General features: G+C 35.5%; 1 protein-coding gene across 25 annotated transcripts in view; it reads right to left on the bottom strand.

Moving 5' to 3' along the window:
• PARD3 (par-3 family cell polarity regulator) overlaps positions 1–13,590 on the bottom strand; it is a 781,475-nt gene that overhangs the window by 353,168 nt on the left and 414,717 nt on the right. For all 25 annotated transcript variants that reach the window (XR_013959024.1, XR_013959025.1, XR_013959026.1 and 22 more), the window contains 3 exons: positions 10,012–10,137; positions 8,068–8,450; positions 3,359–3,498 (listed from right to left, as the gene is read on the bottom strand). Coding sequence is in view for 22 of the 25 variants with exons in the window: in XM_080641367.1 (XP_080497493.1) it covers positions 3,359–3,498; positions 8,068–8,450; positions 10,012–10,137 (649 nt within the window). In the remaining 3 variants the exon portion in view is untranslated. The remainder of the gene's footprint in view (positions 1–3,358; positions 3,499–8,067; positions 8,451–10,011; positions 10,138–13,590) is intronic.

The raw sequence follows: 13,590 nt of genomic DNA on the forward strand, positions 1-13,590 counted from the left end.
CAAGATGGCTTCCCCCATGTGGTCAAAGATCCTGCCCCCATGTGGACACAAGATGGCCACCACAAGATGGCCAGCAGGGGAGGGCAGTTGGGGGCAAACAGGATGGCAGTGGAGCAGTCAGACATCAATTAGGATGGCAGGGGAGTGGTTACGGGGTGATCAGGCTGGCAGGCAGAAGCAGTTAGGGGCAATCAGGAAGGCATGGAGGCAAGCAGTTGGGAGCCAGCAGTCCTGGATTGTCAGAGGGATCCCAGATTGGAGAGGGTGCAGGCTGGGCTGAGCGACACCCCGCCCCGTGCACGAATTTCGTGCACCGGGCCTCTACTAGATAATAATAGGTTAAAAGGAAACAAAAAAATTCTAAGTAATAAAAATATCTTTTGATAATTTTTCTATATGCTTCCAGATATCCAGATACTCATAAAAATTACAACCACAGAATTACTGATATTGTATAGATACTAAACAATTAGATTTAAAACATGTGAAATTTATTTTCAATTTTAAGAGAAAGCTAATAGCTATAAAAAAATAAAACCTAATTCAGAAAAAATACAGGTTGCAAGCCCTTCCCATTGCTAAAAAAAAAAAAAAAAAAATAGTCTTTGTGATGTGTTGAAACAGTAGAGCAATTATGTGATAAAAGAGAGACTCAAAAATAAAATAAGGACCTTTAGAAAGAAAGAAGGTTACATGGGGACAAATTCAGGGAGAGGAAGAAGTCTGGGAGAAAAGGACATTTTTTTGGGGGGGAGGGGGGACTTAGAGGCAAAGATTCAAGTCCCAGCTGAGACTTTTACTAAATAAAACAAACTACAAATACAGACTAAAAATAATATTCTAGTGGACCCTTGAACAACATGGGTTTAAACTACACAGGCCCACTTATACACAGATATTTTTTCAATAAATAAGTACAGTACTATAAATGTATTTTCAATTTTTTATGACTTTCTTACTAACATTTTATTTAGTCTAGCTTACTTTATTGTAAGAATACAGTATATAATGTGAAATATGTGTTAATCAACTATTTATGCTATTGGTAAGGCTCTGATCAACAGTAGAATATCAGTAGGTGTGAGTTTATGGGGAATCAAAAGTTATACTCACTGGTTATGAAATGGACACAGACAGTAGGGGGGTGAGGGCATGTGCTGGGGGGTGGGAGAGGTCAATGGGGGAAAAAGGAGACATATGTAATACTTCAAACAATAAGAAATTTAAATTTAAAAAAAAGTTATACTCAGATTTTCAAATGCACGGGTGTCAGTGTTGTTCAATGATCAATTCTACACAATTTATATACCAAGGACAAGTGGTCCATTTTATAAATGACACCTTAAATATAATTTGTACTCAAACATTTCCTTTTATTCAGCCTCTTCTATCAGTGTCTGTTTAAAATATAGTGTCATGTGAATGAGAAAAAAAGAATAAGAGCTTAAGATTTAAGTAATCTAGGTACAAAATGTACGCATGAAATAATCAAGAAATGTTTAGAACAGTTAAATATGGAGAGTTCAAATGACCCAGTGATTCCTCGTCTGAAAATTTATCTGAAGAAATCCAAAACACTGATTTGAAAGAATATATGCACCCCTATGTTCATTGCAGCATTATTTAAAAGAGCCAAGAATTGGAAATAGCCCCAAAAATCCATCAGTAGATGAGTGGATAAAAAAAACAAAACTGTGGTACATTTACACAATGAAATACTACTCTGCTGTAAAAAGGATGAAAATGTTATCCTTTGTGGCAGCATTGATGAACCTGGAGAGCATTATGCTAAGTGAAATAAGCAAGTCAGTGAAAGACAAGTACCATATGATTTCACTCATATGCGGCATTTAATGAACAAACTGAACTGCCAAGAAAAATAGAAACAGAATCACAGACAGAGAGCGCAGACAGCTCTAGTGGGAGGGAGAAGCTCTAGTGGGAGGGGAAAGCAGGGGGAGGGATTGAGAAAACAAAGTGAGAGAGAACTCATGCACATCATGGACAACAGTGTGGTGATTGCTGGGGTGAAGGGGGATGGATGGGTAGAGGTGGTAAAGGGTATATAGTGGATAAAAGATGATGAAAAAATAAAATAAAATTAAAAGATGTATAAAAATACAGGAAAAGGGGTAATATAAAAATGTTAACATTGGAATTTGAATACTATTTAATATCTTCTGCTAAGAATACAGAGTATATTTTCTGAAGAAAACACTAAGAAAAAATAGTGAATAAAGTATATTTTACTCACTATTAATCCCCTTTATTTCCATATGCACAAACATTCACATAAACAGAAATTCTGTATATTTATTTAAGTCAAAAACATTTCCAAACATCAATGAACCGGAACTCATGAGGCACAGAAAGGAAATTTTGAAAACTATTTTCTTTTTCTTCTGACATTTGATTATTATGTCTCAATTCATTTTTCATGCTGCCATTTAAAAACTTCCTGTTCCTCTCATTAAAATACACTGTTGCATTTCCTTCAATTGTCTCTGTTCTGATTACAAAGTAGACAGCATTTCTATATTGCCAGACATAAATTTAAAGCCATCTAGAATATAACCTCATAGGCATTGTACTTATATAATGTCAAAATGTTATGGTACTTCATAAAACAAATGTCTGGGTTACTAAAACTTTGAGTACACTAAACAAAAAAGGTATTTCTTATCAAATAACATGGGACAATGTAAAAGTAAACCAGAAATGCATTGTTTCATGATGCATACTTCTGCTAAAATATGTTTCATATTTTATAAAAATACTAGAGGCCCGGTACACGAAATTCGTGCACGGGGCGGGGTGTCTCTCAGCTCAGCCTGCACCTTCTCCAATCTGGGACCCCTCGAGGGATGTCAGCCTGCCTGTTTAGGCCCGATCCTACCAGATCCAGGACTGCTGGCTCCCAATCCAGGACTGCTGGCTCCCAACTGCTCGCCTGCCTGCCTTCCTGATTGCCCCTAACCGCTTCTGCCTGCCAGCCTGATCACCCCCTAACCACGCCCCTGCCAGCCTGATTGATATCTAACTGCTCCCCTGCCAGCCTGTTTGCCCCCAACTTCCCTCCTCTTCCGGCCTGGTCACCTCTAACTGCCCTCTCCTGCAGGCTTGATCACCCCCAACTGCCCTCCCTTGCAGGCCTGGTCCCTCCCAACTGCCCTCCCCTGCTGGCCATCTTGTGGTGGCCATCTTGTGTCCACATGGGGGCAGGATCTTTGACCACATGGGGGCAGCCATCTTGTGTGCTGGAGTGATGGTCAATCTGCATATTACTCTTTTATTAGATAGGATTTTAAAAAAAGTAACTTCCAAGAGTTATGGAACTTCTGACTTGGAAGCCTCTCACCTCTACCAGGCGGTCTCCTGCCTTCAGTCTCCCATCTTGGATGGCAGCTCCCCTGGGGAGGATGTTTTTCACATAAATGGGAGCTGAGCCACCTATTGTTACATCTCTGGAAGTGATGCTGAATCCCAAACCTTCTGTGCCTAAATATACAGCAGAAAATGAAAGCAAATAAAATGAGGTGTGTCAAAATTTACAAGTATATTATACATTTTAAAAAATTGTTATTATTCTCTATACCAACTTAACATTTTGTAACTTTCACAATGGCCTACATGTCTTCTAGTATTTTAAAAGTTGCAACGGATTTTTCAAAATAGACTAAATTTTGAACGGTTTAAATGCGTTACTTCAAAATTCATTATTTTGAGAAAAAATTGGAATCTAAAGACAGACTAAAGATAATATATGTATATAGAAATGTGGTTGCTGTAAGTTTTTAAATTGGTCTAAACCTTTGATTATGAAAATAAACTTAATTTCTCTATGACACAAAACAAAATTTCTGTTAAAATACACAGTACCTCCAATAGCACGTATTATTGTGCAATAATGGTATCTACATTTGACAAGTAGGAAGTGGAGAGGAAGAGAAATGTTCAGGGAGATGAAAAAGAAATAAAGAGAACTTTTTCTAGATACAGATAACAGAATCTCTCCAAACTATAATTAGTCACAGCAATTTGCCAACAGAATGAAACCCATTATAATTGCCTAGTTCTCTTCTAACTCACCTAAATCTGACCATGTACATTTGAACAAAACAATCAACAAGGCAAAAATACCCAGTGAAGAACCCATCACAGATCATAGATGGCAGGTCTGAAAATCAACATATCATATTTGAAGGTATTAAACTTAATGAGGCACTTAAAAATTACTATGCTGGTTTGTATAATTTAAATTCAAAGTCACTTGGCAGCTTTCTTGACAGGCACTCTTATAATCTTATAAGCTCAATATAGTGTAGAAGGTGGTTATATATCACCGGAACCAATATGCAATAGGCCAGAATAAGCCTAGAAAAAAATGTGAAGATAAAAAAATTTCTAATGAATCAAAGAACTTTTATAACATTTTAATAATGATTAATTTCTACTAGCGGTTTTTAAAAAGTTACTTAAGATATTAGGTGGCATTTCAGTTAAAATTATATTCGAACACATACTTGCTCATTTCAGAATGAACAAAGAGATGTGTAAAGGTGAAAAATTTATAACATTCATTCATTTGGTTCAGCACTATGTATAAAACTATGAGGAACAGAATATATTCTATAAGTAAACAAATAAATATGGGCAAATAAATATGAATGAAAACTGAGTTAAAGAAGAAACATAAAGTAGAAATGAAGAAAATATCAAATAATTATACCTGCATCAAAATCTACTGTAAATATTTTCAAGTTCAAACAAAGCATTCATTTACTGCCAATCTAAAGTCACTTTAATATGCCTGGACTATTCATTTCTTAAGTCTTCTGTGCTGAAGACTTGAATGACACATTGTCTTTATGAAATTTTCCTAATTATTCTGCTGGGACTTTTCCATATGTCTCCGTGCTTTCATGAAACTCTAATGACTTGCAATAACATTTATTAAGAAAAAATTCTAAATTATTCTCCTTTTGCAATATTAATTTATATGAATTATAAAGGCTGACTAAACCTTAATACTACTAAAATATTAGCAATAACCTGTAAGCTAATGGTTTAAGCAATGACCTTTAAAAGAAAGATAAATAGATAACAATTTTCATTTAGCAAAGCCAAGAAAATATTTTGTACTGACTGAAACAGATTACTGATCTTCCCTTCTGACTTTATTAAAAAGCTAATTTCTACAAAAGAGCAGGGTATTTGAGAATGCCAAAATGGCAATAAATATTAAGAAATCATAATTATGGAAGCAAGTACATAGGGGCTACTCTATTTTGTGATGTTATATGGCATAAGTCCAAAATTATGACAAAGAATTATTATAATGAAGGCTTCTTTTTTTAAGTACTTAAAACTGATCTCAGTTTATTAAGAGCTTCTGTCAAAGCATGTAAGGTTACTTAGAACTGAATTTAAAGTTTAACACTGACATATCCTAAGTATTTTATGTACTTCTTTGAAAATGTTAAATGTACTCTAGCTGGTTTGTCTCAGTGGATAGAGTGTCAACCTATGGACCGAAGGGTCCCGGGTTCAATTCCGGTAAAGGGCACATACCTGGGTTAGGGGCTCTTCCCCAGCAAGAGCATGTGCAGGAGGCAACCAATCAATGTGTTTCAATCACAGGGATATTTCTGTCTTTCCCTGTGTCTTGCACTCTCTCTAAAAATCAATGGAAAATATCCTCCAGGGAGGATTAAAAAAATAAATAAATTAACATGTTAAATGTAACATAATTGGCAAAAACACCTATTAACTACAATGAAAGCTTGTTCAACTCTCATGCAATTATTATTTAAATAGATGTATTTAGTATTAATCCAAGACAATCAGCATTCTTCACTATTATTTACAGTAAACTATTTTTATGTAAAATATGTGTAAGTATTGGCAGGAACCCACAGGCAGTTTCAGCCTTTTGTCATGTATTCTCACAGTAAATTAAAATCATGGTAGATCTATGAAGCTCTATAATATTTAGATTACTCAAGATCAGCAAAATATTTAATCATTGTTTCTATTTTTCTTATGTTGATTGAGCACATTCTTTGTAAATTAGCTTGTATAAAATATAATCATAGCTTTTAAAATGCTATTAAAATAAGTTTCTTTATTCAAAAAATGATTATTTTAATAGCAAATAACATTTCACTTTATTTAAAAAGTTCATATATCATGAACTGCTAAAATATAAGAATTGTATCAAAAACTGTAATTAACTAAATAAATATGCCTGTAACAGTGTAAAAAGATAAAGATATTTGTGAACTAATATCTATATGACAATGAAAAGGTAAAATGTTTTTCCTTTGTTGCGAGATCCCAAGCAGAATTTTATTTTTTACAACTCTATTTGTGTTTCTTAATGTTTTTGCTTAAAAATTAGGGCCTGTCATTTTAGTAGAGAAACAGGAAGAAAGAGGATCTGCCATTTCTCATTTAGGAATTAACATAGCTAAAAGGGGTTTATGCTGATGATTCTGTTTGTAATGGGTTTCAAAAGTGGAGGAAAGCTGTCAGATCCTAATCATGTCAACACTAAGTAGTTGGAGCTTAAAAGTCAATAACCAGAAATAAGGAATCTGTGGTTCACATAAACCTCAATGAAAGAACATGACTTAGAAAGTAAACAGGAACCTCAGAGCTTACAAGCTTGTAAACCTTACCCCAGATGGAAAGAAAAATTGTCTAAATGTCAAGATATGGAATGTTCTAGTAGGAAACTAATGCCAGCACCAGGCAGGTGATGTCAGGTAATTGCTCAACTTTCCCTTCAATTCATTTCCATCTAACTACAGGAATTGGTCGGTCTCATAAAAAAAAAAATATATATATATATATATATATATCTTGCCCTAGCTGGTTTGGCTCAGTGGATAGAGCGTCGGCCTGTGGGCTGAAGGGTCCCAAGGTTCGATTCTGGTCAAGGGCACATGCCCGGGTTGCAGGCTCAGTCCTCAGTAGGGGGCATGCAGGAGGCAGCCGATCAATGATATTCTCTCATCATTGATGTTTCTATCTCTCTCTCACTCTCCCTTTCTCTCTGAAATCAATAAAAATATATTTCAAAAAATATATATATCTCTATATATAAAAGACTAATATGCAAAGTGTCCCCTTGGGAGTCTGACTGGGAGTTCAATCACTCGCTATGACGTGTGCTGACCACCGGAGGTGGCACAGAATGAAGGAAGGCCCCGGCTGCCAGCTGCTGGAAGGGATGCCCAGACTGGCAGCTGGAAGGCCCCGATCGGTCCTGATCGCCGGCCAGGCCTAGGGACCATACCCGTGCACAAATTTCATGCACCAAGCCTCTAGTTCTTACAATAACACTATTTTGAAAGACATATCAAAATGATCAGCTAAAATTGATGACTGATAGCAAAAGTATATCTCAATGCCTGGAGAGGACAGTGATTGGAAATCAGAAATTCTAGCATATGCTTTAAATTATGGATCCTGTACCCAAGAATCCATGGTCTATAGGACAGGGATACTTAAAGAAATAAGTTGACATAACGTATATGTAATAAAGATTTAGCAAGGCCCATTATAATCCTCCTGTCTCCTTAAGAAATGGAAGCAATGTAATATTCTGGAACAATGGACCAGTTTCTCCTCATTCTACCACAAGCCACTGACAATGTCAAAGGAATCAATCACTTCCAATAACCAAAATGGTAGGGTTGAAACGGAGGACATTTCTAAAGTCCTCATCAAGAGGGATGATCAAAACAGTCAAATCCTCACTACCGTTTTGGGTTTGAATATAACCTCCTGAAATCATTTTCCTTCATTGTTAAGTAAAAAAATTTTACTGCAATAGTAACTGCTACCTTCACATGCAACTTATTTTTTAAAGCCTTATTCTCTGATCATTTGAATTTTTATATAGCCAAAATAATCTGAAAAGCATAAAAATACATTTTAAATACTTTTTAAAAAATCATTACATTACTTCTTTCACATAATGGAATAAAGCATAGGGTGTTTGGGGTTAGTTGGTTTAGTTTTAGAATAAATTCCATCAAACAAAAACAAGTTAGGTTGTACCTTTCTTAAGCTGGATATTCAGCCTCTTGCCTATTTTTTTGGTGTTATAACCACTGCTTACACTTGTTCCAAATACACTTTGTGGTGCTGGGGCTGGAGCTGCCGGTGGCTTTCCAGAGGGCTGTGTACTCTGAGGTAGTCGTGAGTGTGAGTCCATCTGCTCGGCCTGGTGGGTCAATCTGGGTGCTCTCTGCGGTGCCTGAAGCCCTGCACTGTTCACACTCCTATTATCAATATACTGGCTGTCAGGGCTGAAGCGGCCTGAATAGTCATTGTTCTTCTCACTTTGGGAGAGTTGTTCATATTGCTCTTTATTTGCTGCAGGAACCACATGGAACCAAATGATGGGTGTACGCATGGCCTGTCGAAACATATGCTGTGCTCTGGGTTTGAGAATGAATGGAAAATTAGCAAATTAAGACTTACAGACTAGAAGATATTATGAGCTTAATTAAGTATACTAATTAAGCAACAAGAAATGATACATTTTGTTGAGACTGACAACCAAAATTCTGATATCCCATTTATCAATCAAGTTTGGAAGCTCTGATAGAAGCATAGCTGTTTTTCCAAACTTAAATTTCTCATTCTCTAAATAAAAAGGAGAAAAATATCATAACTATAGCTAAAATACTATGCTCTAAACTATAAACCATTAAATAGTTTTAAGTACAAAGGAGGCATTATAATTTTAATATTAACAGAAATTAAATACTACCTCCTCTCTACAACCTCTAATACCACTTTAAAAAAATTATAGCTCAGCTGGTATTGCTCAGTGGTTGTGGGTGGACCTATGAACCAGGAAGTCATGGTTCGATTCCCAGTCAGAGCACATGCCCAGGTTGCAGGCTCGATTCCCAGTGTGGGGCATGAAGGAGGCAGCCGATCAATGATTCTCACTCATCATTGATGTTTCTCTCTCTCTCTCTTCCTCTCCCTTAAATTAATAAAAATATATATTTTTTAAAAAACAGAAAAAAAATTCTAAATTATTTCCTTATAGGGAACCATTCGAGCTTTTAAAGAAATAAATATACTTAGAAATATACTTACAAAACAATAGAAAGCACATTATGTATCAGCAAAATTAATCCAAGTCTGTGCGTGCAAAAATCCTAAGAACACCAATACAGCCTCAATGATTCAGAATGTTAGGAGTCACTGGCCCCGAGCTACTCCATGACCAGTCCAGGAATCGCACTGCCTCATACTGATTGCCCAGTCCTTATGATTTCTGCTCACTCTTGCCTTGTTTTACAAAAAGTGAACAACTTTATCTTTGTATAAATGATCAGGATAAAGAAAATCTGGACAAACCATTCATTGTGGTTCAAAAAAGCTTTGCTTATTTGTCCTGAGAGACATTATATGAGACAAAGTTGGAAATGTGAGTTACAGTATAAAACAAACTGGTTTCCTGGTAAATTTTCCAAAAGGTGAGAGTAGCAAAATTGTAAAGCCTAAATTGGGGCCATAATATTTTAAGAAGCATTCTACCAGTCAGATGGCATTTTATATTTTTTAAATATATTTTTATTTTTAATGATTTCAGAGAGGAAGGGAGAGGAAGAGAGAGATAGAAACATCAATGATGACAGAGAATCACCAATTGGCTGCCTCCTACATGCCCCCCACTGGGGATCAAGCCCACAACCCTTGCATGTGCCCTTGACCTGAATCAAACCTGGGACCCTTCAGTCTGCAGGCCGATGCTCTATCCACTGAGCATAACTGCCAGGGCCAGAGGGCATTTTAAACTACAGTCTGATGGTAGTAATTAGCTCCAATTTGATTAAATGTTTAAAGGCTACATAAACCAGAAAATACTACTTTCTAGTACAAAGACAGAGATCCCAGATTTGGTGTGGAAAACATTTCGATGACTGTACTCTATCATTCCTAAAACATGGAAGCACAGCAGTGTCTCCAGCGCACACTTACTGTTCAAATCTTCTGTTTCGAAGGTCGCCATCATTAATCCTGACAATGCAATCATTCTCATGAAAAAGGTTTTCTTGTTCAGCTTTACCACCTTTCTCCAATCGTTTTACTAATAACCCCAGGGTTCTGGAACATTAAGAATGCAGATCATTACACACGTAATATTTTGATCATGTACCATGTCCCACTGCTTTAATGCTGGTATTATATTTATAGAGACTTCCTAATAAAGGGGCATATTAAATTGCTATTTTAATACAACACCGCAGAAAAAGTAAAACAGTATAAATGATGTGTAGAAAGGAATCCTTTCAAAAAATATAATAAATCGTTTCTGGAACTGTATACTTCTCTCTATGTTTAAAAATGCTTCAAACAGAGCTAGCCTGATGGCTCAGTGGATATGGCAGTGTGGGTTATGGATGAGCATGCATTTGTGCATAGGTTTGTCAGTTTTCTGTTTTCCGCCAACTGGTACACTGCTAATGGCAACCTCCATCTTACCATGAAAGTAAAGGTAGGGAGGAAAGACTACCTGAGCACATTGTACATTTGAGAAGCAAAATATGAAAGAATTAAAAACAGAAGACATTCCATTCCTGGTATCTGAATTTGATCTGACCTAATATTCTGAATTTCAAAACTTGTTAGATCTCCCTGCCATTATTCCTATTTGAGGAAAACAAGTAACAGGTTCAAATAATGCCACATACTCATCTCTTTAATGTATATTCAAACTTCAGGTTGAAAGAAAAGCCCGAATAAACTTTTAGAGACCAATATGAAGGGGATAAAAGTAAAAATTACTAGTGTACATGGTCTAGAACTGTGGTCGGCAAACTGCGGCTCACAAGCCACATGCGGCTCTTTGGCCCCTTGTGTGTGGCTCTTCCACAAATACCACGACCTGGGCAAGTCTATTTTGAAGAAATGGCGTTAGAAGTAGTTTAAGTTTAAAAAATTTGGCTCTCAAAAGAAATTTCAATCGTTGTACTGTTGATATTTGGCTCTGTTGACTAATGAGTTTGCCGACCACTGGTCTAGAACATTAACTATTTGACTGAAAAGGAAGGACATTATTCATTCCCCAGAGCAAACAGCTAAACTTTATAGGATTACAGTATAAGGAATACGAATTTTTACTTAGTTCTAATGCTGTGACTTACTTGATGGTTAACATAAATTCTATATCAGAATCATGTGAAAATTTTTATGAACTTATTTTCGGCCTGTCCAAAGTTTGTGTTTTCTTTCATAATCCTAACATTTAGAGAAAAAATGCCGAGATTGATAATACAATTTAGAATCCTGCATAAATTAAAGTTGAAGATACCATCATTTCCAATAGCTTATATAAATATTTTCCAATAGCATACAATTTGCAGTACCCTACATTATCTTTCCAGTAGATCTATACCCAAATAGTTTCTTCTTTTACAGTAAGTGTTGTTATCTGTTCTGTGGCCATTCATCTTACTCCTCTGTTACTGTTACTGATAGACATGCTTTCTCTCTGCTATTGCACTGTAAGCTCCTAGAAGATGGAGAAGATGGGATTCAACAATAAATGCTCAAGCACTTAGCTAGTAGTAAATGATAAGTGACAATGGAATGAATGAGTGACTGTAGCTGAGGCAAACAAGTCTCATATTTCTAATTAGCTTTTTGCAAAATAGAATACAAGTGAAATGAAACTGAAACTCAGATCCTTTCTTTCATGAAGGTGTCATTTATAGCAAATATATAATTGAACTGAAATAAATTAAATTGCAGCAAAGGTCCTTTTTCAATTATTTTGCCATTTAATATTGTTCTTTCATGAATATTTACAATCATCATTTAACTTCATTCTAATTTTTATTATTAAATAAAAGAAGCATTGTGTTTTACTAGGCCAAGTCTACCAACTAGCAAGAATAACAAGAGAAGATAACATTTAAATTGCCTATTGCAACTTTACCATTTGAGGATTAGCATCTACTAGTGTAAGAGTCTAAAAATCTAGTGAATGATATAAGTAATTTTTAGTTGCTTACTACCATATATTGGAAATAAATCAATATAAAAATTATCTGAGCTCATGGTAAGAATAAAGTATACTGACATAGCTGCATGAGCAACTTAACAGACTGAATCTGTATTTGGAAGAAAAGAGATTTCATAATATGCCACACCAATGATGAAGTTATTGTTAAAATATCATCATACCCACAGTCTACCTCCCTATGCTTCTCTATTGTTTAAGTTGTTTCTATGTCCAATTGAACAGTGTTCTAGAAGAGGAATCAAGTTAAGACATATCTATGATTCTAGTGAATGGGACAAAATAATTTGAGAAATCATATTCAATCTCAGTTACTGATAATAGTTGAACAAGTAAAAGACATTTGGCTACTTTACCATCAAAGGAAAAGGTGACTCAACGACCCAAAGGCCATCATGACATAATCGCAAATGTGGTGCCACACCTGCTGCTACAAGCTGCTTCTACAGACTGAGACTACTTAAAAAAAAAAAAAAAATACAGCATGGCAGGTGGCTCGTTGGTTGAAGTGTTGTTCCATAAGAATGCAGGTTCCATTCCCAGTCAGGGCATAAACCCAGGTTGCAGGTTCAATCCCAGGACAGGGAACATGCAAGAGGCAACTGATTGATGTTTCACATCAATGTTTATCCCTCTCACTCTCTCGCCCTTCCTTTCTCCCTAAATATCAATAAAAACATATCCCGGGCTGAGGATTAAAAAAACCCCACAAAAACAAAACATGGTTTCTGCAGTAAAAATACATGCTACCAAGAGTCACTCAGTTTTTAATTGGTGAAATCATAGTTACAGCATTTCTTCAGCCTAAATTGAGTAATAATGTTTTGATATAGTCTAAAATAGTTTGTGTATTTTAAAAGAGTCCATAGAATATTTTTAGAAAAATACATATAGACTTTGATTAACAGAAATTACTTAGCAGTTAACACTGATCATTTAAGTTTATAAATTTATCTCTAATAGTATTAATTCAGTGTTTATGACAGTTTAAAATAATATGACTTGGAAATCTATAATTTAACTCTATAGGTAGCATCAATATTTTTCAGATGAACAGGTCTATGGATTTATATTCATTTAAATAATTATTTTTCTTTTAAAATTTGCTTTTTTCTTTCTGGGAATCACGTAAAAAGGCATGGCACTCTTCACTTACGGCCAAATGCATCAATAATCCTAACAGAAAATAAAAATAAAAATACTACAAATAATAAATAAACTACCACACATAAAATATAACTGAGGTTTACTAAATGAAGCTTTAGAATTCAACATTGTTAAAACAGTCACAAAATATCAGAATCCTATTTCTCAGCAGATAAGAGATAAGAGAACAGATGGGTGGGGGTAGTCAGCAGAGGAAGATTTTCACCCTCCCTGACATGGCAAGTAATCAGGGAATGAAAGAACAGACTGAATTCAGAAGTTAGTAGCCTGCTGATTTCTAAGTACTTGACCACACTATTAGAATCATTCTTTCAAAAAGAATGGATTCAGTTAAAAGTAAAGTAGCACAATCTGCAAAATTATCTCGT

This window comes from Plecotus auritus (genome assembly GCF_963455305.1).
Source record: "Plecotus auritus genome assembly, chromosome: 1".
NCBI classification, from domain to species: domain Eukaryota; kingdom Metazoa; phylum Chordata; class Mammalia; order Chiroptera; family Vespertilionidae; genus Plecotus; species Plecotus auritus.